This window comes from Balaenoptera borealis (assembly GCF_965194805.1).
Source record: "Balaenoptera borealis genome assembly, chromosome: 10".
Lineage (NCBI taxonomy): Eukaryota > Metazoa > Chordata > Mammalia > Artiodactyla > Balaenopteridae > Balaenoptera > Balaenoptera borealis.
This window is the reverse complement of record NC_138874.1, coordinates 92697816-92723532: the sequence shown is the minus strand read 5'-3', so window position 1 is coordinate 92723532 and position 25717 is coordinate 92697816. Positions and strand designations below refer to the sequence as shown.

General features: G+C 43.0%; 1 protein-coding gene across 4 annotated transcripts in view; it reads left to right on the top strand.

Annotated features, from left to right (window-relative positions):
- Positions 1-25717, top strand: part of CYP17A1 (cytochrome P450 family 17 subfamily A member 1) — a 31300-nt gene that overhangs the window by 77 nt on the left and 5506 nt on the right. The window contains exons 2-8 of one of the 4 annotated variants that reach the window (XM_082408402.1): positions 54-6348; positions 21695-21826; positions 23281-23419; positions 23625-23854; positions 24436-24522; positions 24914-25129; positions 25453-25622. In XM_082408402.1, coding sequence (XP_082264528.1) covers positions 6277-6348; positions 21695-21826; positions 23281-23419; positions 23625-23854; positions 24436-24522; positions 24914-25129; positions 25453-25622 — 1046 coding nt within the window. In that variant the 5' untranslated portion in view covers positions 54-6276. The other 3 variants (XM_082408403.1, XM_082408404.1, XM_082408401.1) reach the window with 3 other exon arrangements.

Sequence of the window (25717 nt, the reverse complement as noted above, 5' to 3'; positions counted from 1 at the left end):
GTAAAGAAAGAGAAGAGATGCAGTCCTTGTCTCCAGTGAGCTCCCAAGCTGAGGAGGCATGTAAACAAACAGAAGAACCGGGAAGAACAAGCTAATAGAAATTGGCAAAGTTCACAAACAGGCAGTTAAAAAAGTAAATAAGATAGTCAATAGGTATGAAAAATGTTTTACATCTCTAGTAATTTTTAGTGATAAATGACCCCTTTGTTCTATTTAAAGCAAACTGATTATCACCTTGAAAAGAATTAGTATTTGAAGTGTTTCATGTAGCTCTATTTTTTTTTTTTTAGCTAATGCACGAGAGAGATGACAATGGTAAATTGGCGAATTATGTTTAAAATCACCTATACTCAGTATCAACATTACTTTCTCTTCCAAGTGTCTAGATTCATATGTCTCTGATTCTTTCATTTAATTCTTATTCTTAACTTTATTGAGGTATAATTTATGTTCAATAACTACATTCTTTTAAAGCGTACAATTTGATGAGTGTGATGGATGTGTACACCTGTGAATTACCACCACTATTAAGATACAGAACATTTTCATCACCCCCACAAGTTTCCAAGTGCCCCTTTGTAGTCCATCTATCCCTCACTCCAGGCAACAAGGGATCTGCTTTCTAGCACTATAGATTAATTTGGGTTTCTAGAATTTTATATAAATGGAATCATACAGGAAGTACTTTTTTTGGTCTGGCTTCTTTCTCTCAGCATAACATTCTGAGAGTCATTCACTTAGTTGTGTATATCACTAGTATGTTCCTTTTTTATTGCTGAGAAATAGTCCATTGTATGGATATATCTCATTTTGTCCATCCACTCACCTGTTGATGGACATTTGGGTTGTTTCCATTTGGGGGTTTTATGAATAAAGCTGCTATGAACATTCACATACAAGTCTTTATGTGAGTTTGTTTACATTTATCTTGAGTAATATCTAGGAGTGGAATGGCTGGGTCATATGGTAAGTTTTTAACTTTTCAAGAAACTGCCAAACCATTTCTCAAAGTTTACCACTGCATTCCCAACAGCAGTGTAAGAGACTCCAGTTGCTGCACACTCATAAACTTAGGAAAAGACTGAGCCATGGTAGAGCCATGGTAACAAGTAGCCAACTGTGGTAGACAGACTGGCCACTGACAGCTGGCTTCCATGATTCCTATCTCCTGGTGTTCACGCCCTTGTGTATTCCACCTCTCTTACTTGTAGGTGGGACATGTGACTTGCTTCTAACCAATAGTATATGCGTAGGTGATGGGAGATATGTGATTATATGTAAGTGATTATGTGATTACATTACATAAGATTGTAAGGCTCATCTTGCTGGAGTCTCTCCCTTTCTAGCTGTGAGGAAGCAAGTGGCCATATTGGACAACTCCATGTGGCAAGGAACTACAAGTGTCATCTAGTCACTGAGGGCTGAGCTCCAGCTGACAGCCAGCAAAAAAATGAGGCTCTCAGTCAAACAACCAAAAGGAACTGACTGCTCCTAACAAACAGGCAAGTGGAGAAGCAGATCCTTCCCCTATCGAGCCTCCAGATGAGAAGCTGGCCCACACCTTGATTGCAGCCTTCTGAGACTCTAAGTACATGGCTCAGAAAAGCTGTTCTTGGATTCTGACCACAGAAATAATAAGATAATAAATATGTGTTGTTTTAAACCACTACATTTGTGGTAATATTGTTACACACAATAGAAAACTAATATACCACCAGAACTTGTTTGAAATATGTTCAGTCAATGACAACTCACCTCAGTGAATCCCTTTTGCAAACCAAGCAATCAGGGTCTATCCATTGTCCTATCTTCAAGTTCACTGAGTCTTTTGTCTGCTTAAATCTTCTCTGAATCTCTCTAATAAATTTTTCATTTCAATTATACTTTTCAGCTCCAGAATTTCTTTTTGGTTCTTTGTAAGTTTTCTCTTTATTGATATTTCCGTTTTGTTTACACATTATTTTCTTGACTTTCTCCATATCTCCCTTTAGTCTTTTGGGCATCTTTAAGACAGTTACTTTGAAATCTTTGTCTAGTATATCAGACATTAGGTCTTTTTCAGGGACAGTTTCTACTGATTTGTTTTATTCCTTTGAGTGGGCCATACTTTGCTGTTCCTTTGTATGCCTTGTGATTTTTTTTTTATGAACACTGGACTTTTGAATTTAATAATGTGATAACTCTGGAAACCAGATTTTCCCCTTTCTCAGGGTTTGCTTGTCTTCCTTATTGTTTGTTTTTGTTTTTAACTGTTGTACGCAGTCTCTTTGCTGAGGATCAGCCAAAGTGTAAACTGAAGGTCTTCCCAGTCTTTTCTGAGCCTTTCCCTGGGCACACACAGTCACTTTCTAATTTTCTCCATACATGCAGTTGTTTTTGAATGTCCCAGTCCTTAATGTCTGGCTCCAGAAAGTGGGAAATGTAAAAACTGACCAGGGGGTGGGAATTCCCTAGCAGTCCAGTGGTTACGACTCCACTTTTTCACTGCTGAGGATGCAGGTTCAATCCCTGGTCAGGGAACTAAAATCCCACAAGCTGTGTGGCGTGGCCAAAAAAAAAAACAAAAACGACCATGGGGTGGAAGGGAGGGGAGGAGAAGGGCTCTGGGCTTTTAAATCCCCTGGAAGTCACTTCAACCAGAAGTGAAGGGGCTGCGACAATGTGGGGAAGGTAAAACAACAACGGCCGCCCACCTTCTTGTCTGTGCTCTGTGATCAGAAGCAGCCATCAGCACTCAGAGCAGAGATGCAGATATTTGGAGGACAGGGTCCTTTTTGCCCACCCTAGCTCCCACAAGCTGTGGGCAGTGGTTACAGGAAAACATGCACAGTTGTCTGCCAAGGGGTTGGGGATGGAGGATGGGTAGCTCCTACTGTGCTAAGAGCCAAAATTGACTGACATTCACCACAATTTACCATCTAAGTCTTCCCGTGGAAGTTGCAAGCCTTCAAAGTTCCAAAATGGTTGGATCAGACAGATTCTACCAATGCAGTTGTTGTCTAGGTGGGAGATAGATTCCTGGTGCTTCATGCTGCGGCACCTTCCCAGAATCCCCTCCCCCATTTAGTTTTATAAATATTCCCTTGTCAGATTTTGACTGGATATTTCCTTTTTGCCTAACCATAATGGACATAATGAAGGCTTAGAAACATGCAGAAGATGCCACCCTTGGCTCTGGTTAAGAGCACTGTCTTGTTAAGGCTAAGTTGTTGCTGCCTAACAACAACTCCCCGTCCCGGCCCTCCAAATTTAGTGGCTTAAAACAACCACCATTTTATTGGTCGTGATGCGAAGTTCAGGAATTTATCACGGGTGGTGATCTCTGCTCCAGTGATGTTTGTTGGGCTCACTCACGGGGCTGCGTTCACTTGGTGGCTGGAAGGTCTGAGATGGCCTCACTCACGTGTCTGCGGCCTCACGCTGGCTGTCACCCGGAGTGCCACGGTTCTCATCCTCGGGGCCTTCTCTCCGCACGGCCTTCTCTCTGGCAGGATAGGCTGAGCTTCTTTACATGGTACCTGGTTTCCCAGGCAGTGGGAGCTGTCAGGACTCTTAGGGCCCAGGCCCAGAACTGGCACAGCAGTCACTTCTGATGATTCTGCTGATCAAGTCACAGGGCAGCTCAGGTTCAGGTAGAGAGGAAAGAGAGTCTACCTCTTGATAGGAAGAGTAGTCCCATGTCTGCAGGTTTAGGAGTTGTTGGTACCCGTCTTTGCAGAATATCTCCGACAGGAGTCTAGACAGTCACTTGACTTGATATAGACTCAAAACAACTAAATTATAATGAAGTTCAAATTGAATGTGAGATTTCCAGGGCACCCCCCTTCTCCCCTATTAGAATGTACGCTCCACACGGGCAGGGATTTTTATCTGTTTGGTTCATTGCTTCATTTCCAGCCTGAGAGCAGTGCCTGGCTTGTGATAGAGGCTCAGTGAGTATCTGTTGCAGGAAGGACTGCTTGATGGTGATGGTTGTAGCAGAAGGGTTGGTGTAGAACACCTCCATCAGAGAAGGCTGCAGAGACAATATGAATCTGCAGCCGAGTCTGCGAAAAGAGTGATGGACATGAATCAGTGTCTCAGAGGTGGGGAGACAATGCTTATTCACTGTTCCACAACATTGAGACCCGCCCGTGCCAGATGTGAGGGGGAAGTAAGAGACCTTCCCTTGAGGAAGGGGATCCCAACATCGCAGTGTATGATGTGCGCTAAATCATAGAAAATAGAGGGGTCTTCTTGGGATGACAGTGGGAGGCTTCAGCGTGGGCGTGCTCGGATGGGACTGAGTAAGGTGAGTGTGACTGAAACTGAGCTGAAGACACCATTAAAAATGATGGTTATGGGGTGTGCATGTGACTGAAAATTTTCCAGAGGCTTGAAAACAGTCACCTGTAGGATGTATTTATGAGATAAATGATAAGGATCTCCCCCTCTAAGTCCTTAAACATGTGAGCTATGTGATGAAAACTAGATTTGAGACAGCTTCTGATTATTTCGGGCAAAATTTTTGCATCAGTGATAAGGAGAGTGTTGAGGAAGGCCATTCATTTTCAGGATTGGTGAGCTAACTGACAGTGATTTTTCACCTTACTGTAGTTTTATAATGCTTTAGAAGTTTACAAAGATCATTGCCATATGTATGTGCCTGGATGAAAAGCAAAAATATATGTAGTAGTATGTAGTAGTATCTTCCTTCTCTCCCTCCTTCTGCCCGGGGAAGTGATCTCAGCCCTTGTTTGCAGTCAGTAAACCAGGAGAGGAGGTGGATAAAGGAGTGAGATGAGTGCTTTCCTCTAGGAGAACAAAGGCTGACAGAGAGAGGATGAGGCAGGTTAGTTGGAGTGGAATTGGGGGAAGAAATCCATGGCTCTATCCTTGAGAGGCAGGACCTCAGGCGATGGTGATGTATGAAGGGCATTTCTAGGTACTGGTGCCCTGAGTTGTTATACTTGCATAAGAAACCTCCTAGAAGAAAGTGCTAGGGTTGTTTTTTTGTTATTTAAGTTTTGTTTGTTTGTTTTTCAGGGACAAGGTGTTGACAGTGTTAATTGGTGTGCTGAAACTGGCATCAAGATGGCCCAGTCCAATGGGAACATTAGCTTCTTTGGTTCAACACTGGTTCAACTCTGAACGATTATATGAATGTTTGGTGCCAGTATTATCATTATTTTCCCTAAATTAGAGGACACTAAGGCTCCAGAGAGACTAAGACAGGAGCCAAAGATCAGAGTCCATGGGCTTCTCTGGGAGGCCTCAATGTGAAGGCCTGAACTATGGCTGGAGATAATTTTAGAGACCTGTTGTTAGGAACCCACTGTGTGTACTAGATAACTTGATTTTGAAAATTGGAAAGTGTTGTACAAACAGGCCCCCAAACCCTTACTGTAGTCAGTGGGTATTAATACTTTTGGATGGAAACCTGTGGATGTTCACAGGCGCAAATGGAAGTTAATGACACACATTCATTGAAAGTGATTTCATTCGACCACAAAGGAGCCTCTAGGTCTGCAGCTCTTTAAAAAGTTTTGTTTACATGTCCTTCTGAGAATTCTATCAAAAGTATGGCCCTTTTCCCCAGAAGAATGCACATATGCATACACACAACCCAGCATACAACTGTAGGGAGGATCTAGTTTCTGCAGCCCACCTACAGCATCCAGTGAATTCAGCTCATTCTTTGCTGACTTCACCAAGGTCGCCTGAGTGAACTGAAATTCTCTTCCATCATAAAATTCTCCACATCTTTCGGGCAGCTTTAAGCTCTACCTAAAAATAGCATGAAGAAAAGTAATAATTCCATCCATAATTAGAGACAAGATTCTTGAGTCCAGCATGGAAACCATGATGGTGCTTTGATCAATGAGATTGTTCTCCAGGGAGGGAGGTTTTAGTAACTTTTGTGACGGACTTACTCTTTCTCCTCAGTTGCTCCAGGATTCATCTGTGAATAAGTCCTTTCAAAGGGGATGATTTTGACTCCTGCAAATTTAAGCAGATCAGAGGTCCTGGGTAGAGGATTTAGAATAAGAAATAGCATATAGTAACCCTGGTTGTCAAATTACATTGGCTTTACAATAAGATTCTGCTCATTTGGTGTAGCTCAACTCTTTTCTTGTTCCCTTGGTTTTTTCATATACTAGACAGGCCCAATTTTAATTCTGAACATTGAGTTCTATTAGGTAAACAGGAGTAATTTTAAAGTCTCCCTCCCCTGAGTCACTTCTGTCCACGGAGACAAGCAAACCACCGTCCCCGAAGCGCTGGCAACATGTCCGGATGAGCAGGGGAAACTTCCATTATCTTTTCAGTCAACTTGAACAGCTTCTGAAGAAAATTTCTCTTCCTTCAGTGAGTAACTTTTGTCTTATCTAAAAACTTAGCTGTGGTCTTCTTTCTTCTTCCCTTTTTTCCCTGAGGCTACTTCAGCAAAAAATGTTTTGTTTTGTTTTGTTTTTTTAATTGAGGCTTGCCTGTTAGGCCAGGGAAGAAAAAATAATTTGTTTTATGTGTGTTCTTATTTGAAGTGAGTCGTGACTAACTACACTAAGAAGATGAAACACTAAAGATACTTTGGGGTTTTTTTTTTTTTTTTTTTTTTTAAAAGCTTTGTTCTCATAGAATTTTTTTTTTTAAATTAATTAATTTATTTTTGGCTGTGTTGGGTCTTCGTTTCTGTGCGAGGGCTTTCTCCAGTTGCGGCGAGCGGGGGCCACTCCTCATCGCGGTGCGCGGGCCTCTCACTATCGCGGCCTCTCTTGTTGCGGAGCACAGACTCCAGACGTGCAGGCTCAGTAGTTGTGGCTCACGGGCCTAGTTGCTCCGCGGCATGTGGGATCCTCCCAGATCAGGGCTTGAACCCGTGTCCTCTGCATTAGCAGGCAGGCTCTCAACCACTGCGCCACTAGGGAAGCCCCACTTTGGGGGTTTTTTAGTGTCCTCTTCACTCATTTGTTAAACTCTAGGGTTCCTGGTTCATTGAAGGTAATTAGTGTTGGTAGGAACAGTGTCATTTATAATAAGTCATCACAGCCCCTTACATTTCATATCCATTGAACTTTCAAGTAGATGGGGCACAAGGCCAGTGAGGGGGGTGAGCAGAGAACAAGCCCAATTTCTAATCTAGAACACTCCTTACTGAAACTTCATACTGGGTTTTATAATGCAGAAGAGCAATCGTTAGTGTAATCTTGAACCCCTTCCCCCTTTTTGATTTGTGAGGTATGAGGGGAGTGTCTTAGTCCCCTCCTTAATGGGCAGTGCCTTGAATGGTTACTTGAGGGTGTGGAACTTTAAAGATCACAGAAATGTACCTTCTCATTTCTTTTATCCCGTCCTCCAACCAAATGGCGAATCTGCATTATTGTGGGAAATTAAGACGAGATCTCTCCCTTCAAGATTGGGCCTTGTCAGGAAGGAGGAAAACTCTCCTCTATCCTTCTAGGTTCTTCTTGCTGCCCTAAGTATTAAATTGACATGAGACAGATAAACAGGAGAAAATCAAAGTTAACTTTGTATGGGAATCCACACACATAAGAGGGTCAAAGACCCCACATACATAAGAGGTTCAGAGACAGAAAGGTAAAATGAGGTATATACGCCATCATGAGCTAAGGAATGGGGCAGGGGTCTGGGTCTTCCTAGGACAGGAGGGTCATTCACAGGACATTAAGGAGAGCAGATGCTTGATAATTAGATGTTTGTTCTGCCATGTAGATGGGGCCACTAAGATAAATTTTATCTCTGGTAATTACCTTTTCTAGGAAAAATCCCCAATTTAAATTCTTCTAGGTAGTTAAGAGAGCGGCAGTGAGTTTCTCCTGAACCCGCAGGGTCTTGATTGCATTTAGTTCAAAATGAGCCTCATGCAAAAGTAGCCCATTTTGGGGAGGCTTGTTCTGAACCCCTACAGATCCAATTTTTATATTTCCTACTGTGGTCCTAGGAAATTTATAATTTTTAAAGAGTGTTTCCCTTTTCTTCATTTTGTCTCCCTCATGAAATCCTTCTAGCTAAAACGGGATGGAAATAATTAATGGAAGAAAATAAGACATTGATTAAAATGGATATTTGTTTTTATTATTTATTTTGGATTACTTCCTCACTTCCATTTTAAATTGCAGTATATGATCTTAGAATTTGAGCTGACAACTAATTTTCTTCATTACACTGATCTCTCACCTTTTCATAATTGGTTTGCTTAGCTCTTAGAATTTTCATTACTTTATTTCTTCATGTGTAATAAAGCCATACTAACTTGTAATATTTGAGGAAGTAGAGGGAAGTCCAGTTTAAATTAGCTTAAAATCTTAAATACAGTATTTTTGAAGGAATGTTATATTATCATTTGTGTGTGTGTGTGTGTATATATATATATATATATTTACATATATATATAACTTAAATCACGTGTTACCTAGCATGCTCCTTAAGGAATTTGCAATTACCTGAGCCTTGGTTTTGCATGTAAATGGATACTTCTAAGTGCTTGAGCCTACTGTGAAAGATTCCTTAATAATTTAACCAGTAATCCTTAAAGTCTAGGTTATACTCATATTTAGTAAACATTTTTTTTTCTCATAGCTAGGATGAAAGTACATTTAGCTCAGCTCTATGAGGTATTACATTATTAATAAGTAGAGTGGCACTACTAGGACTTTTTTTTTTAGAGAATCTACAGTGCTCTCCATATACATGTGCATTTACATGACTATTACATCTACTACACACAGTGATGTGTACGTGCACATGTATTAAAATCCCTGAGCACACCACATATTTGCGGACAAATTGAGGAAATGATCTTTGCGTATAAACTAGACTAAGTTTTCTGAGGGCAGGAATCGTGTCCCTTGGCATTCTTCTTCCAAAGTAAACATATCTGCCAAAGACTTTGTTCTGGTACCCACCTTAGTTGGGGGCAGCCTTTATGAGGAGCAGCTCCAATTCCTTTCTGCCTTTCTGTTTGGGTGCTAATGAATGGGAGGGAGAGTATGTGTCAGGGGAAGGCTGGGAGGTTGAGCTTTGCACTGTCTACATACTTGTGAGTGGGAGTGTGATTCCTTGCCCGTCCCTGATTCTCTTGCCTGCCACATCATAATCACAGTAGCTAATAGCACAGGCCCTGAATTTGAACCTTGGCACTCTCATTTTCCAGCTGTGGAATCTACTTTGAACAGATCTAATTAATCTCTCTAAGCTTCAGTTCCCTGATCTAGAGAATGGGGGTCATAAACACCCTCCCCAGGTACGTGCACTCTAGGAGGGATTTTTTTTTTTTAAGATTTTTTTTTTTTTGATGTGGACCATTTTTAAAGTCTTTATTGAATTTGTTAAAATATTGCTTCTGCTTTATGGTTTGGTTTTTTGGCCTCGAGGCATGTGGGATCTTAGCTCCCTGACCAGGGATTGAACCTGCACCCCCTGCACTGGAAGGCGAAGTCTTAACCACTGGACCACCAGGGAAGTCCCTAAGGGATTTTTGATAGTGGTAAATACTATGCCATTTTATATAAGGGACTTGAGCATCCACAAATTTTGGTATCCATGGGGGTCTTGGAACCAATGCCCCGTGGATACGGATAGACTACTGTTTGGAGGGATTTTTGTTTTAATTTTGAAATGGTAGCTTTATTTTTTACAAGTTAACTAAAATGTAAATGTTTTAATAAACTAAGATTTTTCAACAATCAGATGATAGAGGTATCACTGATATCGAAGGATGAAAAGCAAAATGTACAGCCAGTCCACATTGTGACTAGGGCTGTTAAATCAGCGTCTGAAACCACTGCCCGCATGGTTCATGACGGTGCAGGGTCAAGTTCTCAGAAAGAATGTCATTAGCTTAACTCAGTCTGAGAACTGATTCCCCTTCGGCCATATGCTGCTATTCCAATCAGAGTCACAAGACACAAAGGCACAAACTGGGTGAAGTCACATGAGTATAGGAGGCAATGATTGACATCTCTATCACAGGAGCCATCCATTTCTAAACTCTATGAGGGTCAAGAGCAGTATCTGTTTGTTAAATGTTGAACATTAGTAAAAAAATGACCATAAAAAAAGATTGAATATCGGTGATAGATAAAACCTTGAGAACGGTGAAATCATCCAGGGAGAATGTAGATGGAGAAGGGCCAAGGACAGGCGACTAGGGAACCTTGACATCCATGAGGGGACAGAGGGAACAAGAAGAGGAACAAAAGAATTACCAAGAATCCAGAGTTATGTGATATTTCATATTAGAGGGTTTAAAGAAGATGAAAAAATCAATAATGCTAACTGAGAGTTTTTATAAGAGAATGTCCGAAAGCAGCTACATGTAAAAGGATGAAATTAGAACATTTTCTAATACCATATAAAAAAAAAAAAAACTCAAAATGGATTAAATACCTAAATGTAAGACTGGAAACCATAAAATTCCTAGAAGAAAACATAGGCTGAACACTCTTTCAGTAGCAATATTTTTTTGGATCTGTCTCCTAAGGCAAAGGAAACAAAAGCAAAAATAAACAAATGGGGCTTAATTAAACTTAAAAGCTTTTGCACAGCCAAGGAAACGATCAACAAAACAGAAAGACAGCCTACTGAATGGGAGAAAATATTTGCAAATGATATGACCAATAAGGCATTAATATCTAAAATATATAAACAGCTCATATAACTCAACATCAAAAAAACAAACAACCCAATTAAAAATTGGGCAGAAGACCTGAATAGACATTTTTTCCAAAGAAGACATAAAGATGGCCAACCGGCACATGAAAAGATGCTCAACACTGTTAACCATCAGTGAACTGAAAATTAAAACCACAATGAGATATCACCTCACACCTGTCAGAATGGGTATCACCAAAAAGATCACAAATAACAAATGTTGGCAAGGATGTGGATAAAAGGGAACCCTTGTGCACTGTTGGTGGGAATGTAAATTGGTGCAGTCACTGTGAAAAAGAGTATGGAGGTTTCTCTCAAAAAACTAAAAATAGGGACTTCCCTAGTGGCACAGTGGTTAAGAATCTGCCTGTCAATGCAGGGGACACGGGTTCGAGCCCTGGTCCGGGAAGATCCCACATGCCACGGAGCAACTAAGCCCATGTGCCACAACTACTGAGGCCACGTGCTGCAACTACTGAAGCCCATGCGCCTAGAGCCCGTGCTCCACAAGAGAAGCCACCGCAATGAGAAGCCCGCGCACCGCAAGGAAGACTAGCCCCCACTCGCTGCAACTAAAGAAAGCCTGCGTGCAGCAATGAAAACCCAAAGCAGTCAAAAAAAAAAAAAACCTAAAAATAGAACTACCATATGACCCAGCAATTCCAATCCTGGGTATATATCTGAAAAAAAAAAGGAAAACACTAATTCAAAAAGATACATGCACCCCAATGTTCACAGCAGCATTATTTACAATAGTCAAGATACGGAAGCAACCCATGTGTCCATCAACAGATGAATACACACACACACAATGGAATACTATTAAGCCACAAAAAAGAAAAAAAAAAGAATGAAAATTTTGCCATTTGCAGTAACATGGATGGACTTGGAGGGTATTATGCTAAGTGAAATAAGTCAGACGGAGAAGGACAAATGCTGTATGATATCATTTATATGTGGAATCTAAAAAATAAAACAAACTAGTGGATATAACAAAAAAGAAACAGATTCACAGGTATAGAAAACAAACTAGTGGTTACCAGTGTGGAGAGGGAAGCAGGGAGGGGCAAGATAGGGGTAAGAGGTTAAGAAGTACAAACTACTACGTATAACAGAAGCTACAAGGATATGCTGTACAGCACAGAGAATATAGCCAACATTCCATAATAACTGTAAACGGAGTATAACCTTTAAAATTTTTGAATCACGTTATAAACCTGAAACTAATATAATATCAACTATATCTCAGTAATAAATAAATAAATAAATAAAAGAAGGTCTGAAAGACATCCAATGGATTTCGCAGTGTGGTGGGGTCAGAGGCCAAACTACAATGAGTGTACAATGAATGCGGAATAAGATAGAGACACAAGTGTTCATCATATTATTCTACCAAGAAGTCTGAACATGGAAGGAGAGAAATTAAAGGAAAATTAGAAGGGAACAGGGAACACAGCATCAGTGGAGGATTTTAAAATTTTGTATGGGATAAAAGTCTTGAGCGTATTTGTCAGCAGAGGAGAAGAAGCCAACAGAGAGGGTGAGTTGAAGATGCAGGAGGAAAATGATGAATGAAACAAGAATCTGTGGGAGGTCTGAGGAAACAGTGTCGAGAGTGTAGGTGGAGGCCTCGATTTTTTAAAAAATAAATTAACACAGTCATTAATACAGTTTCTATTTCTAGTCTTCTCTTCCTTTTTTCTTTTTTTTTTTTAAGTGTTTAACTCAACTTTGAAATAGGTAATGCATTCACATGATTCAATGCTTTAAAAGATCCAAAAAGGCAGGCACCTCTTCCCACCACCACCACCACCCTAGCGGCAGCTTCTTAGTTCTTTCCATTGACAACCAAATTCATGAGTGTCTTTTTTTTTTTTTTAATGAACTTATTTATTTATTTATTTATTTATGGCTGCGTTGGTTCTTTTTTTTTTTTTTCAACGTATTTATCGGAGTATAATTGCTTTACAATGTTGTGTTAGTTTCTGCTGTATAACAAAGTGAATCAACTATACGTATACATGTATCCCCATATCTCCTCCCTCTTGCGTCTCCCTCCCACCCTCCCTATCCCACCCCTCTAGGTGGTCACAAAGCACCGAGCTGGTCTCCCTGTGCTATGTGGCTGCTTCCCACTAGCTATCTATTTTACATTTGGTAGTGTATATAAGTCCATGCCACTCTCTCACTTTGTCCCAGCTTACCCTTCGTTGCTGCATGCAGGCTTCCTCTAGTTGCGGCAACTGGGGGCTACTCTTCACTGCGGTGTGCGGGCTTCTCATTGCGGTGGCTTCTCTTGTTGCAGGGCACGGGCTCTAGGCACACGGGCTTCAGCAGTTGTGGCTCTCGGGCTCTAGAGCGCAGGCTCAGTAGCTGTGGCGCACGGGCTTAGTTGCTCCGTGGCACGTGGGATCTTCCCCGACCAGGGATCGAACCCGTGTCCCCTGCATTGGTAGGCGGATTCTTAACCACTGCGCCACTTGGGAAGTCCCTCATGAGCTTCTTGTGTGTCCTTCCAGAGATACTTTATGCTTATACGAGCAAAAAAAAATACATACATTCTCCTTTTTTTACACAAATGGGGGCATTCAATACACATCATTCTTATTTTTTTTTTTTAAACCTAACAATATATTTGGGAAATACTTCTATAATAAGCATATAAAGTGTTTCCTCCTTTTTCGAACTGCATTTTATTCCATCTCCTTCCTACTGATGGGAGATGTACTGCTAGCAATTGTAAACATTGCAGAAATGATTTGTTTTTGTACACTGAACTGTGAGACATCTGCAGGATAAATTCTTAGAACTGGAATAATTGGTTCAAAAGGTATGTACACAGAAAATTTCAATCTATATCATGAAAAGCAGAATACCATTGCAGTTAAAGGCTAAGAGCTCTAGATTGCTTTAATTCCAGCTTCATCGCTGACTAGTTCTACAGCCTTGGGCAAGTCCTTGTGTCTGTTTCCTCATCTGTAAAATGGAGATGTTGATAATAATAGCACCTACCTTAATAAGGATTAAATAAAATAGTACATGTTATACATAGCAAATGCTCAGTAAAGTTATTATTATTTTGCCAAATTGTTAGAGAGATTGATTAGAATCAGGAGTACCAATTCTTTATCTTTAAGGTGGAGGGAAAGGAAGTGATAAAGTGGAAATTAAGAGAGATACAACTTAATGGTCTCAGATTCCTTAAGGAAAAGGAAAGATTATCTCCTGAGCATGAAAGGAAAGGGGTTGAGAATGGGGTTTGAAATTCAGAGGAGTAATTGAAATGGAAGTAAGGGTGACAATCTTTGGATTTGAGGTGAAGGAATTGTAAGGCTGGGATGTTGGATGATCATCCCCCAAGGACTATAACGTCATGCACGATGACAGCAAGAAGAGAGGAAAGTTGTAAGCTTCGTGCCCAAAATCTTAAAATGAATCTTCAGTGAAAATGAGCAACATGAGGTCAGTAAGGAATTGCAATAACAAAGGTTAGAAACTGCAAAGGAGCAAGAATTCAGAGGTGGAGGAGTGGTGGTCTGGAGGCTGTGGGGAATGAAGAGAATGTCAATTCCATTGCCTTACCAGGACATCAGGTGTCTTCATTCAAAAGGAGAGCAGAGGTGTCAACTCACACCTGTTAGAATGGCTGTTATCAAAAAGACAACAAATAACAAATGTTAGTGGAGAAAAGGAAACCCTTGTGAACTGTTAGTGGGAATGTAAACTGGTGCAGCCACTATGGAAAACAGTATGGAGGTTCCTCAAAAAATTAAATATAGAACTATCATATGCAATTTCACTCCTGGGAATTTATCTGGAGAAAACAAAAGCACTAATTAGAAAAGATATACGCACCCCTATGTTCATTGCAGCATTATTTACAATAGCCAAGATATGGAAGCAACCTAAGTACCCATCAATAGATGAATGGACAAAGAAGATGTGGTATATATATACAAGGAATACTATTCAGCCATGAAAAAAAGAATAAAATCTTGCCATTTGCAACAAAATGGATGGACCAAGTGGGTATTATGCCAAGGGAAATACTCAGACAGAGAAAGACAAATATGGTACTACACCACTTATACGTGTGCCTAAAAAATGAAACAAATGAACAAACATAACAAAACAGAAACAGAGTCAAAGATACAGAGAACAAACAGGTGGTTGCCAGAGGGGAGGGAGATAGGAGGAGGAAAGAAATAGATGGGGGAGATTAAGAGGTATAAACTTCCAGTTGCAAAATATGTGAGTCACAGGTATGAAATGTACAGTGGGGGGAATTTAGGCAATAATTATGTAATATCTTTGTATGGTGATAGACTTACCATAATTAGACTTACCGTGGTGATCATTTCGAAATGTCTAGAAATGTCCAATCACTATATTTTGTAACAGGAACTAACATAGAGTTGTAGATCAATTATACTTCAAAACAAACAAACTCATAGAAAAAGAGATCAAATTTGAGGTTACCAGAGGAAAGGGTAGAAGGAGGGGGAATTAGATGAAGGTAGTTAAAAAGTACAACTTCCAGTTATAAGATAAATAAATATTGGGTTGCGGACTTTCCTGGTGGCACGGTGGTTAAGAATCCACCTGACGCCAAGGAGAAACTAAGCCCGTGCGCCACTACTGAGCCTGCGCTCTAGAGCCCATGAGCCATAACTACTGAGCCCATGTGCCACAACTACTGAAGCCCGGGTGCCTAGAGCCTGTGCTCCGCAACAAGAGAAGCCACCGCAATAAGAAGCCCACACACTGCACCACAGAGTAGCCCACGCTCACCACAATTAGAGAAGGCCCGTGCACAGCAGCGAAGACCCAACGCAGCCAAAAGTAAAAAATAAATAAATTTATTTAAAAAAAAATAGTGCTTGATGAGGACTTACAGACCAAAAAAAAAAAAAGAATCCGCCTGTCAATGCAGGGGACATGGGTTCGATCCCTGGTCCAGGAAGATCCCACATGCTGCGAAGCAACTAAGCCCGTGTGCCACAACTACTAGGCCTGTGCTCTAGAGCCTGCGAGCCACAACTACTGAGCCCTTGTGCCACAACTACTGAAGCCTGTGCACCTAGAGCCCGTGCTCCGCCAACAAGAGAAGCCACCGCAATGAGAAGCCCGCACACCACAACGAAGAGCAGCCCCCACTCGCCGCAACTAGAGGAAGCCCGTGCGCAGTAACAAAGATCCAGTGTAGCCAAAATTAAATATAATAAATAAATACATAAATAAATAAATATTGGGTTGGCCAAAAAATTTCATTCAGGTTTTTCTGTAAGCTGTTACGGAAAAACCCAAACGAACTTTTTGGCCAACCCAATATTAGGATGTAATGTACAACATGACACATATAATTAACACTGCTGTAAGTTATATATAAAAGTTGTTTAAAAAAAGAAAGTTGGTAAGAGAGTAAATCCTAAGAGTTCTCATCACAAGGAAAACTTTTTTTTTCTATTTCTTTAATTTGTATCTACATGAGGTGATGGATGTTCACTAAACTTATTGTGGTCATCATTTCATGGCGTATGAAGCCAACCGGTATGCTGTACACCTTAAACTTATACAGTACTGTATGTCAATTATATCTCAATAAAATTGGAAGAAAACAAAAGGACAAATGGGGGAAAGGCTGTCCGAAGAAGAGTCCAGTTTAGGTAAGGCAGGAGGTAGAGAGAACATTCTATAGCCAGATAAGGAAAATAAGGAAGTATGCTTGGACTTCCCTGGTGGTCCAGTGGCTAAGACTCCACGCTCCCCGTGCAGGGGGCCCGGGTTCGATCCCTGGTCAGGGTGCTAGATCCTACATGCTGCAACTAAGAGTGCACGCGCTGCAACTAAAGATCCCGCATGCTGCAATGAAGATCCCTCATGCCGCAACTAAGACCCAGCGCAGCCAAATAAATAAATAAATAATTTAAAAAATAGCATCTATTTGTTAAAAAAAGGAAGTACGCTTGTTCTAGAAACAGAGAATACCAGAGGGGTCAGGGGAAAGGTTTTGGAGAAAAGGAGAAAAGGAGAAAAGCAATTGGATGGGTGGAGCAGAAGAATAACAAAGAAAGATGGGGATGGGAATAAGTGAGGATACAGGGAACCTTGAGTCAATGGTGAAGTCACTGCTGTGAGAAGATGATGCAAGCTATGGATCCTCTCTCCAGAAAAAAATATATTTATACATACATGCAAATGTTGCATGCAATCTCAGGTAGGTCACAAACTCCATGGACACCCAACTTTTTAATTTTTTAAAAATATTTATTTACTTATTTTGGCTGTGCCGGGTCTTAGTTGCAGCACGTGAGATCTTTGTTACAGCATGTTTTTTAGTGGCGGCATGTGGACTTCTTAGCTGCGGCATGCAGACTCTTAGTTGCGGCATGCACGCGGGATCTAGTTCCGCCACCAGGGTTCGACCAGGGATTGAACTCTGCACTGGGAGTGCAGAGTCCTACCCACTGGACCACCAGGGGAGTCCCCCCAACTTTTTAAAGTAAATTTTTTTCTTCATGTGTATTTTATATTTTTTAATTTTTATTTTATATTGGGGTATAGTTGATTTACAACGTTGTTTTTAAAGTAAACTTTTTATTGAAGTATAATATACATGCAGATAATTGGTTTCCCACTGAAAGTGAACTTCCCTATGTTACCAAAAACCAGATCAAGAAGCAGGACATCACCTGCTCCCCAGAATCCCCGCCTTGAGTCCTCTTTCAGGCACTAACCATCCCGCAAGGGTAACCGATATCCTGACTTCTATAACCATAGACTAGTTTGATCTGTTTTTGAATTTTATACAAATAAAATCATAAGGATGCATTCTTATAAGTCTGGTTTCTTTACTCAACATTACGCTTGGGTGGTTCATCCATGTTGGTGCATGGAGTTGCAGTTCATTCATTCTCATGTCTGTATCATATCCCACTGTATGATGTATGACAATTTATCCATTCTACAATCCATAAATATCTGGGTTTGGGACTATTACAAATAGTGCTGCTGTAGGCACTCTTGCACATGCCTTTTGGCGAACATGTGTACACATTCTGTTGGTTTTACACCTAAGAATAGAGTTCCCAGGTCATAGGTTCAGCTCTAGTAGATAATGGGTCTTATGTTTTGACAAGGAACAAGGAAAACAGGGATGCAGGGGAAGTGGAATTCATACAAGCTTTCAATCTGAATTCTAGTATAAAGTTATACAAGATATTTTGCATTGATCATTTATCAATACTGAGAATGAAATAAAACCACAACAATCAAAGACTGGATGAATAAACCCAAGGGGAGATTCACTGAAAAGATTAATAAAACTTCTGACAAGTCAAGAAAAAAATAGAAAACGTAAACTTTTAAGAAATATTAATTGCCAAAACGGACTCAGGAAGACTCAGAAGAGTTGAGGAGACTAATAATTATTGAAGAAACTGGAAAATTACGTTAGAGAATTATCTCTCCAAAAAAAGCACTAGGACCTGACACTTCTCATGGTCACCTTTCTTTAGTGCTTCAAAGAATAGATAATTCACTTGCTATTTAATCTGCTTTAGGACATAGAAAAAGATGGAAAGTTTCTCCAATAACTTTACATAACTAGCAAAATCATAATACCAAAACTTGACAAGGCATAAATAAGAAAACTACAACCCATTTTTTCGTATGACTAAAGATGCAAAAGAAAGAAAATCCTAAGTAAATTGCAAAGAGAATCCCATTCTGTATTAAAAGAAGACACTCTGGATAAGTTAGTATTATTCTAGGAATGGTGGGACACCAAGAAATCTACCAATATAATGCATCTCATAAATAATTCAGTATTTGTCAGAAGTCTTTAAAATATGTATACATAGCCTTTGACCAACAATTCCACTTTTAGGATTCTATCCTAAGAAAATATAACAGTTATGCATAAAGCTTTCACCACAAGGCTATTCCTTAGTGCTGTTTATATCAACAACAAAGACAAAAACAGAAAGAACACAATACAGGGTCAGCTAACCTATCCTCTACATATGAAATAACCTATGACAATGAAATAATATGTAGCCATTAAAAATAATGTTGTAGAAAAGTCTTTAATAACATAGAAAAATATCCATGCCAAAAAAATGCAATATGGCCTCATGTAGGTTAAAAAATACGTTTCAAATTTTTAATTTATTTTTAGCTATCTGCGTTCTCCAGACTTTTTGCCATTATCACGTATAACTTTTCTAATATAGTGATAAGGATGTGAAGCAACCATTTTTTAAAATTCCTGTTTCTTGTTTGTGATTGGGGGTGAAATGCCAGAGAATCACCTTGGCATTCACTTTAGGAACAGAAAGTACTCATTCGTATTTCTCTACCAGCTGGTTGACCCCACTTAGGGCCCAGCCTGGATCACAGGCCTCCCCACTTCTCACCCAGCTGTCAAACTTTACACAAGATCTCATCCAGTCTACCCCAGCACTGATGCCAGATTCACCCTCCTCAAATACCACTGTACCCCTGTCACTTCCCTGCCACAGAACTTTCAATGGCTCCCCACCCTCCCTAGCTTTCCAATTCAGGGCTCCAAAGCCTGATTCAATGTACCTGTCAGATCTTACTTCTCAGGGACGCCCCACAGTACACCCCCTTCACATCTGTAGTCAGGACCATCACCATCCCACACACATCGTGCCCCTTCCAGCCTCCACATATTTGACTCTGCTGCTCTCCCTTCCAGCCATGCCCCTCCTCCTCCCTCCCCATGCTGCTGCCTAATAAATAGTCCCAACTCTCCTTCAAGGCTTAGCTCAAATCTCCTTTCTTTCATGAAGACTACCCCAGCTCATACCTCTGACCGCAAATGGGCCTAAAAGTCTGAACAACATTTGAACTGTTGAAGTAGTGGGCAAACAGTCTGGTTTACAAGGCCTTGAGGATTCATCTTCATCATGAGATCCCCGCCCTGCTGCCTTCCTGCCTAATTCCAGCAGCCCTCACACCAGTCCATTCTCCTCAAAGTACAGACATTGGCAGATCACCCCCTGAGAGGGGCAGAAATTCCATCTCTCACCTTTGTGAGTCTCACTCAGTGAGTCCTGGTTGCCCGCCTGAGGACCCACCTCCTCTACAATGATTGACACCAGCAGTCAGCTGGTAATGACTGACACTGTCTTGGGACTGTGACCTTACCTGGTATTATCAAATCATTGATAAATACTGACTAAGCCACTGAAGGTTTGCAGCAGAAAATGAGGATTTTGTCTGTCAGGAAGATCCACTAATAAGAGTTCAGAAAAAGTAGGAAGGCCATTTTGGTATCACAATGTTAAGAGTAAATATTGAATGAGTACTTACTCCATGCCAGGCAGTACTTTTACATGCATTATCTCACTGAGTCACAACAGCCTTAAGAAGCATATTCCATTCTTATCCCCATTATAGAGGAGGAAACTGAAACTTTGAACAGCTAAGTAATCATAAAATTAATATATGACCCAGCAATTCCACTCCTAGGTATATACCCCCCAAAATTGAAAACAGGGACCCAAACAGATACTTGTACACCAGCGGTCCCCAACCTTTTTGGCAGCAGAAACTGGTTTCGTGGGAGACAATTTTCCCCCAGACAGCGGGGTGGTGGGGGGCTGGGTCAGGCGGTAATGTGAGCAATGGGGAGCGATGGGGAGCAGCACATGAAGCTTTGCTTGCTCGCCCGCCACTCTCCTCCTGCTGTGAGGCCCGGTTCCTAACAGGGGGTTGGGGACCCCTGTTGTACACCCATGTCCATAGCAGCATTATTCACAGTAGCCAAAGGTGGAAACACCCGAAGTGTCCATGACGAATGGACAAACAAAATGTGGTATATCCATATAATAGAATATTATTCAGTCACAAAAAAGAATGAAGTTCTGATATATGCTACAAAGTACGTGAACCTCGAACACATTATGCTAAGTGAAATAAGCCAGTCACAGAAGACCAAATGTTATATGATTCCACTTATGTGAAATAGGCATAATTCATAGAGACAAATTAGATTAGAGGTTACCAGGGGCTGAGGGGAGGGGCAAAAGGGGAGTTATTGCTTCATTGGTACACTTTCTGTTTGGGGTGATGAAAACAGTTTTAGAAGTAGATAGTGGTGATGGATGTACAACATTGTGAATATATTCAATGCTACTAAATTGTACACTTAAAATGGTAAATTTTATGTATATTTTAACATAAAACTTTTTTTTTTAAAGTCGTATAGCTAGAAAGTGGTCAAGCTAGAATTTGAGCCCAAACCTTTCTGACTCTAGGGCCCGTGCTCTCAATCCAAGAGTTTTACTCCCCCTAGAAAAAGCAGCCAACCAGGAGCCAGGAGGGCTGGATTCTTGTCATCACCATCTGTGTGACCTTATACAAGCCTGATCTTCCAAGGCCTCACTTTCCTCAGCTGTTAAATGATAAGATTGAATAGAATATCTCTGACAATCCCTGCTGGTTATAACAGTCCTGACAGTGTCAGCTATCCATTGATTGTGATTTTACAGCATGGAAAATCCCAAGCCTTGATTCCTGACCTAGATATCATTTGCTTCTGGCGCACTCTGGAGACATTGATGGACAGGGAGAGAGGGAGAGGGACCGGCCGTCCACCCCTTACCTAGCCCCTCCCCTAGGGGTTTGCCCTGGAGTCGAGCCAGCTCTTGAAGAAGGCCTCCACTCCTCTCCCCATTCTGGGAGAGGGATCGGGCCTGGCTGTGCTCCAGGATAAACTTCCACAAGGCGAGCAATAACATAAAGTCAAGGTGAAGATCAGGGCAGCCCTTAAAAAGGCCTCCTTGCACCCTGAAGTGGCTGAAGCCACTCCACAGCTGTTTGTCCTGCCTGCCGCCACCCGGCCACCATGTGGGTGCTCTTGGTTCCCTTGCTGCTCACCCTCGCCTATTTATTTTGGCCCAAGACCACGGGCTCTGGTGCCAAGTACCCCAAGAGCCTCCCATCCCTGCCCCTGGTGGGCAGCCTGCCGTTCCTCCCCAGACATGGCCATCAGCACGTGAACTTCTTCAAGCTGCAGGAAAAATACGGCCCCATCTATTCCTTTCGTCTGGGTTCCAAGACTACTGTGATGATTGGCCACTACCAGCTGGCCAGGGAGGTGCTTCTCAAGAAGGGCAAGGAATTCTCCGGGCGGTCCAAAGTGGTAAGCAGTGCCTATCATCCCTCTTCTCTCACCACTCCCTGGGGATGTTCAGTTCTCCAGGCAAGGCCATGCCTGGAATGACACTTCCAGCTCCAGCAACCTGTGATTCTTCCAGAAACAGACTGCCGGGGCTGTGGGTGGGAAGTGACCCCTTGGACCCCATCCAGCCTCTAAACTAGGCAGGAAGAATTAAAGGAAGGTTTCATTTTCTGGGCTTCCCAGGAGGTGGGGTGGGGTGGGGTGGGAGTGGTGGTTTGAGGGCGTCAGGGAGCCCTTAAAACAGTCATCTCTCCCGTGAACTGGATGATGATCTCTCTGAGCTTAGACTTCCATAATTAACTGAGAGAGTGCATATAAAGCACTTAGCCCAGTGCCCAGTGCGGGAATAAACAGCCTTGATGAATGCTGTTCTTCACATGGAAAAGTGGGGGAGTGACTGCTGTCCTCCATGGAAAGTTGTGAGGGAGAAATACCCTGGCTCTTGGAGGGCTGGGATTGCTATTTTCCTGGAGCTTTCTCCAGCTGCTCCAGCCGCAGGGAGCTGACCCACGGTAGCGCTTTGAGGGAGGATGCTGATGAGCCAGCCTATTGAGCTTTCTGTTTTGCTCCTGGGGGGCAGAGGGGAGTGGGGGTTAACCATCCAGCAACACTGCCAGCCCCCCACTGCAGCACCCGGCTGCTGAGAACTCCCTTGAACATCCCGGGCAAGGCCCCCCGGCTGCTCATCTTTGATCAGACCAAGGGTTGACTCTTTTTACCTTGGACCAGTCAGCCAGGTCTGCGGGCCAACTATCCCCCTTCCAACTCTGCTGAGCTCTTCTCTCCAGAGCAAAGAGGAAGGAGGAGGCTAGTCAGATGGGGTTTGCAGGTCAGGGGATAGAAGAGGGGAGGTGTGGGAGCTTTACGGTTTGGGGGGCGCCTCTGGGAAGAGGCAGCTTGGCCCAAGTCCAGACTGGGTGGACAAGAAATGTGCACTCTCCAGATGCGGCCCTGGGGTGGGCACACAGCCTGGCAATGGAAGGGTAAACTAAGGGCGGCTGAGCTGCTGTGCCTTTAGCAGCCTCCGCCCCCAGAGGGCCCAGGGAAAGGCAGGGGTTTGGGCTGTCCTCGGTCTCTGCTCCTGTTCCCGGGACAGGCACAATTTAGAGAGTTCATCCCATCCACAGCTGCCTTCCCCTGGTCAGAAACTGATGAGAAAAAGAGGTCACCTGTCACTGACCTGAACCCCAGGACCGCTGCATTCTAATTCAGTGTTCTTTTTCTCCTCGCTCTGTCTCTCTGATGGAGTTGAGGGTGTGAGGCCATAGGTTCTGTCCTACCAAGGCGTTATAGTCATGGCGGAGTGGAGCAGGGAGGTCCCATACGGAGGCGGAACGGCAGGTACCTGCCTTCTTCCCCAGGGCTAGGACAGGTGGATGGTGTCTGATTCCTATGTCCTTTCCTGCTTTCCAAAGTTGACTCTAGACATCCTGTCAGACAACCAAAAGGGCATCGCCTTCGCCGACCATGGTGCCGTCTGGCAGCTGCATCGGAAGTTGGCACAGAACGCCTTTGCCCTGTTCAAGGATGGCAACCTGAAGCTAGAGAAGATCAGTGAGTGCCCAGCCAGCCCTGGGCTGCTGGAGGGAGAAGAGGTTTGGGAGGGGAGAGGGTTCTGGATGATTCCATCTAGCATTTTCTTGGCTACCGCTGCCATCTACTGGACATCTGCTCTCTGTCCTTGACTACGATGGAACTGGTAGAGAGGGGGTGAGGGGGCGGCTCAATTCCCCACCCTCATGCCCCTCTCTCCCCTCAGTTAATCGGGAAGCCGGTTTACTGTGCGACTCCCTGGCCACCCGGCATGGAGAGTCCATAAATCTGTCGGAGCATCTCTCTCTGGCGGTGACCAACATAATCAGCTTTATCTGCTTCAACTTCTCCTTCAAGAATGAGGATCCTGCCCTGAAGGCCATATACAAGTTCAATGATGGCATCCTGGAGGCTCAGGGCAAGGAGATTTTGTCAGACATATTCCCTGGGTTTAAGGTGAGGATGAGGCCGGGCCCCACCGGCAGATCTCAGCAGACCCTGACAGGACACCTAGTTCTTTCCTCTTTCAGTTCAGCTCCAGACCCACCTTTTTTTCTGACCACCTCAGCCACAGTGACCTCTGACTCTTAAAACCTTGCTGCTCCTCTACAGAAATTGGTTTAGCTTTTAAATTATGCATTTGAATACTCATGATAATGGCTCTCGTTTATTTACCAATTGCCATGTGCCAGTACCAGCACTCCACAAGCATTAATCATGCATTTCCCTTGGAAGTGGGTTTTATTATCCCCATACAGTTGAGAATACAAGCTTCAAGAAGTTAAGGAACTTAACCAAGCCTTGAGACTCAAGTCTATCTTACTACCGGGTAAACCCTCAATCAGTGCTGGATGTTTGATTGAATGGGGAAGGGGACGTGGAGGTGACTCCTTTCTCCCTTGTTTGGAATTGTCCTAGTTGTCACTGATGGTCCCATTCTGGGTCCCTATGCTGCCTTCCATTCTGGCTGAAGTTTGGGGTTAGAGTGGGAACTCTCCAGAGACAGAAAGGTAGGATTTGACATTTCTACTTTGCAGATTTTCCCCAGCAAAACCCTGGAAAAGATAAAGAGTTGTGTTCGAATGCGAAACGAATTGCTGAGTGAAATCCTTGAAAAAAGTAAGGTAGGTGATGGAGCAGAAGAGATGATGAGTTAGGTGGAAGGCATCATGAGAGCAGGGCTGGGTCCATTTTGGGCACTGTAGGATCTCCTGCACCTAGCAGAGAGCCTGGCATATAGTAAGTGCTCAGTAAAAACTGACTTAACTAATGAATAGGCGTGGAGAAGTGAGGAATTGAAGAGGATCCTAGAAGGGACTTGTCTACCCCCCAAATTTAAAGAGGGCCCAGTGCTTCCTCCTACTTCCACAAGCTCATGGGTCCTGACTAGCCTCACTCCACTCCCTCACTTCCAAGTGGGAGAAGCCTTTGTATCTACAGTCTGGGGTGAGAGTATGGCAGGGGTTACAGATGGGGCTCCTTCCTCATCACCGTCTCCCAATCTCACCCAACCAGGAGAACTTCACCAGTGACTCCATCACTAACTTGCTGGACATACTGATCCAAGCCAAGGTGAACGCAGACAATAACAATGCTGGACCAGACCAGGATTCAAAGCTGCTTTCAGATAGACACATGCTCACCACCATAGGGGACATCTTTGGGGCTGGCGTGGAAACCACCACCTCTGTGATAAAGTGGATTGTGGCCTTCCTGCTACATTATCCTCCAGTGAGCTTCTCCCTACCCCAGCCTTCCCAACCACTCTTGACCCCAGCCAGACTCACCTCTGCTCCAGAGAGGGAGGAAGAGACTATACCCTCAGGACTTCTTTGCAGGATGACTGGGCTGCCGCACCCCTTACCCAAGCAGTGGTTGGCTCCGGCCCTTGGGTGGAGCTGCCCCGTCTTCTGGAAACAAAGCCTGGGCTCGCAGAGCCACCACTGGGAAGGGTCTGGGCCAGTTCTTCTGGATGTGACAGTAGGATTCTTCTAAACCCTTGCTTCTCCCGGGCTTAAACACCCTGGTAACATCCACCCTGTTCTGGCCCTCAGTTGAAGAAGAGGATCCAGGATGATGTCGACCAGAATATAGGTTTCAATCGCGCACCAAGTATCAGTGACCGGAACTGCCTTGTCCTGCTGGAGGCCACCATCCGAGAGGTGCTTCGAATCCGGCCTGTGTCCCCCACGCTCATCCCCCACAAGGCTATCGTTGACTCCAGGTGTGCCTTCCCTCCCAGTAACATCCAGCCCACCTGGTCTCTCCTCCATCTCCCCACCCCCCCAGCTGTCTACAGTCAACCACTGACTACCAATC